Below are 2266 nucleotides of genomic sequence, written 5' to 3'. Positions count from 1 at the left end.
TTTCAGGGTTTTACAGCGTTTGATTGGGCTACTAGATCACTGTTCTTGTGAATTACTCCCTTCTTGAACTGGATGGTAGATTTATTTTCTTTGCTTCTGCTTGTGAAGACAATTAAAAATGTCAGAAATGGAAGTGTGAATTTCTTTGTAATCTTATTTCCGGAGTTGCTCAAAAATGTGGGAGTGTAGCTGATAGCTCGATTTCCTGCATTTACAGATTTTTAGCATATTAGTAACCTATTGAAAGAGGGCTACAGGCTGTGAATAACCTCCTGCCAATAGTTAAAATAGCTCCATTCCAAAGTCAAAAGTTTACAATTTGCAGGAAGAAAAATGTCAGGCTATGGAAGACTTTTATGTTAGGCCAAATTTGTCTGAAAGTCTTGTCTCTCTGGTTCCTTTTAGATGATAGTATTGCAATCTTTACACAAGTACCAACCCCGCCTTCACATTGTGGAAGTCAATGAAGATGGTGTTGAAGATATAAATGATTCCTCAAAGACTCAAACGTTTATTTTCCCTGAGACACAGTTCATAGCAGTTACAGCGTATCAAAACACTGATGTAAGTGCATGGATGTTTAAAACAACTAAGAATAAAATTGTCTTGGGGATTCAACAGCTCATCTTACTGTATTCTGCTTTCACTTTTAGATTACCCAGCTCAAAATTGACCACAATCCTTTTGCAAAAGGCTTCAGAGACAACTATGACTCGTAAGTACACTTCTTGTCTTTTGCAGCTGTCTCCATCTAGGAGGCAAGTTTCTGGCCTAAAAAGTGAATGGAAGAATATTTAGACACCACTTCAGTTATTCAGAAGTAATACTTCTGCTGGCAACTTTACTCACTGGCATGTTCCTTTCAAAGACACAAAATGTCCATCTAGAAACATGAAATGTATTTTGGAATAGTTACTATATTGTCTTGGTGACCAGCTTCTGAATCTTGGTAGAAAATTTGTACTGGCAGAACCTAGCTGGCCTGCAGATTAGCAGTAGTGTGGGTATCTCCACAGAGCCACCAGCTTCTTCAAATTGTCAACAGAAGACTCACCTAACCCTAACTTTCTAGCACCAAATGGCCTTTGAAAAACTGGAGCTGCATATATACAGCTTCTGGGAGGAAGGTGCTGCACTTCATTTCATGCTGGTTGGCTGGCAGAGAACAGTGTACACTCATAGCAGTAATAACAGAAATTTTGTGCTGATCTAGGAAAAACAAGCAGCTCCTAATTGGTTAAATAAATAGCCATCCAGGTAAATCTAGTTGTGATTCTAGTTAAGAAATAACTCAATTTCATCCATTTTGTGTTTGTGTTGTCTTACTATTGTACTGGAATGTTAAGAACAACGCTCAGTATTTCTCTTTTGTCGTAGCATGTACACAGCTTCAGAAAATGACAGATTAACTCCATCTCCCACGGATTCTCCTAGATCCCACCAGATAGTCCCTGGCGCCCGATACAGCGTGCAGCCGTTCTTCCAAGAACAGTTTGTCAACAACCTACCCCCAGCCAGGTTTTACAATGGTGAGAGGACTGTCCCTCAGACAAATGGCTTGCTCTCCCCGCAGCAGAATGAAGAGGTGGCCAGCCCTCCTCAGCGGTGGTTTGTTACACCTGTACAGCAGCCCAGTGCCAACAAACTGGACATGAACTCCTATGAGACGGAGTATTCTCCTAGCACCTTGCTCCCTTACGGCATTAAATCCCTCCCCCTTCAGACATCCCATGCTCTCGGGTACTATCCTGACCCAACATTTCCATCCATGGCAGGCTGGGGGAGCAGGGGCTCTTACCAGCGAAAAATGACAGCAGGATTACCTTGGACCTCCAGAACAAGTCCTCCAGGTTTCTCTGAAGACCAGCTTTCAAAGGAGAAGGTGAAAGAAGAAATCGGCTCATCTTGGATAGAGACTCCACCTTCCATAAAGTCTCTAGATTCAAATGATTCTGGGGTCTATACAGGTGCTTGTAAGAGAAGACGGCTCTCCCCTAGCACTTCCAGCAATGAAAATTCCCCAACTATGAAATGCGAGGACGTTAATGCTGAGGACTATAGCAAAGACACTTCAAAAGGCATGGGCTACTATGCGTTCTATACTAGTTCTTAAAGCATCCTCTTATTCCGATTGGCTGATTTTTTTTTTTTTTTTTTTTCGGGGTGGCCTTGGTTTTTTTGCATTACAATTGCCAAAAAGACTCTTGCCTTCCACCTTGAATTGTGTGCAATTCTAAAGAAGGTGCCAAAGCTTTGACTGTTGCAG

At 41.8% G+C, this 2266-nt stretch overlaps 1 protein-coding gene across 1 annotated transcript; it reads left to right on the top strand.

The window, feature by feature from the left end:
- Nucleotides 1-405: 405 nt before the first annotated feature.
- EOMES (eomesodermin) lies at nt 406-2113 on the top strand (the record flags this gene model as incomplete). The annotated part of the gene is made up of 3 exons (XM_008940597.1): nt 406-564; nt 654-715; nt 1378-2113. Coding segments are annotated over 3 exons (957 nt in total), but the record flags the coding sequence as incomplete, so codon positions are not given.
- Nucleotides 2114-2266: the final 153 nt, after the last annotated feature.

Source organism: Merops nubicus, unplaced genomic scaffold, assembly GCF_000691845.1.
Source record: "Merops nubicus isolate BGI_N331 unplaced genomic scaffold, ASM69184v1 scaffold31325, whole genome shotgun sequence".
In the NCBI taxonomy this organism is placed as follows: Eukaryota; Metazoa; Chordata; class Aves; order Coraciiformes; family Meropidae; genus Merops; species Merops nubicus.
Note: the sequence above shows the minus strand (reverse complement) of the source record. Positions and strands in the feature narration are given on the sequence as shown.